The 734-nt window shown below is 54.1% G+C and overlaps 1 protein-coding gene across 1 annotated transcript; it reads left to right on the top strand.

Annotated features, from left to right (window-relative positions):
- Positions 1 to 5: 5 nt before the first annotated feature.
- On the top strand, positions 6 to 728 carry LOC107682396 (uncharacterized; the record flags this gene model as incomplete). The annotated part of the gene is made up of 1 exon (XM_016478645.1): positions 6 to 728. A coding segment is annotated over one exon (693 nt), but the record flags the coding sequence as incomplete, so codon positions are not given.
- Between the last annotated feature and the right edge of the window lie 6 nt (positions 729 to 734).

Consider the following 734-nt stretch of genomic DNA (forward strand, 5'->3'; position numbering starts at 1 on the left):
AAACTGCTTGCTGCTCCAAAACTCCTGATGACATCAAGAACTCCCGCTGCTTGGTCAACAGCTCAGGCTGCCATCTAGTGGCTGGGATGCTACTGTTTCTAGGTGGGGCCATCGCCATGCCGCCCTCCGTCTGGTTCCTGTTCCACACACGTAACCTTAACGAGCGCTACGATAATCTGTTTGCCGTAGAGTTTGGGGTGTATGTGGCCATCGGCAGTGCTGGTGGTCTGATCTTAGCTGCTCTGCTGATGTTCATGTGGTATTGCATGTGTAAAAAACTGCCTTCACCCTTCTGGCTACCTCTACCTGAAGGGCCTGCGATGACCAACAGCCTCTCCGCGCAGCCCCTCATGACCAACGGCTTGCCTTCTCCTGTGACATACGCACCCCAGACCTTCCCTCCGGCTGTTCTGGATGCCCCCATTTTTGTCCCAGCTCAGGGTTACCCTCAACCTGTACCCACACAGCCTATGCCGCCCCATGTCTACATGCCACAGATGTCCATACCTGATGGTTACGGCTCAGAAGTGGGAGCCTCACAGGCATATAGTTACGCTCCCTCTAGAAGCTACGCACCTTCTCAGGGATACGCCCCATCTCAAAGCTACGCCCCCTCACAAAGGTATGCTGGGCACCGCTATTCCACACGCTCTCGAATGTCCGGCATTGAGATTGACATTCCTGTCCTTGCTGACTGACACGGAGTTGGTTGTTTCAAGTCAAACTGGTATTCT

The sequence above is a fragment of the Sinocyclocheilus anshuiensis genome, unplaced genomic scaffold (assembly GCF_001515605.1).
Source record: "Sinocyclocheilus anshuiensis isolate Anshui unplaced genomic scaffold, SAMN03320099.WGS_v1.1 C32157926, whole genome shotgun sequence".
Classification (NCBI taxonomy): domain Eukaryota; kingdom Metazoa; phylum Chordata; class Actinopteri; order Cypriniformes; family Cyprinidae; genus Sinocyclocheilus; species Sinocyclocheilus anshuiensis.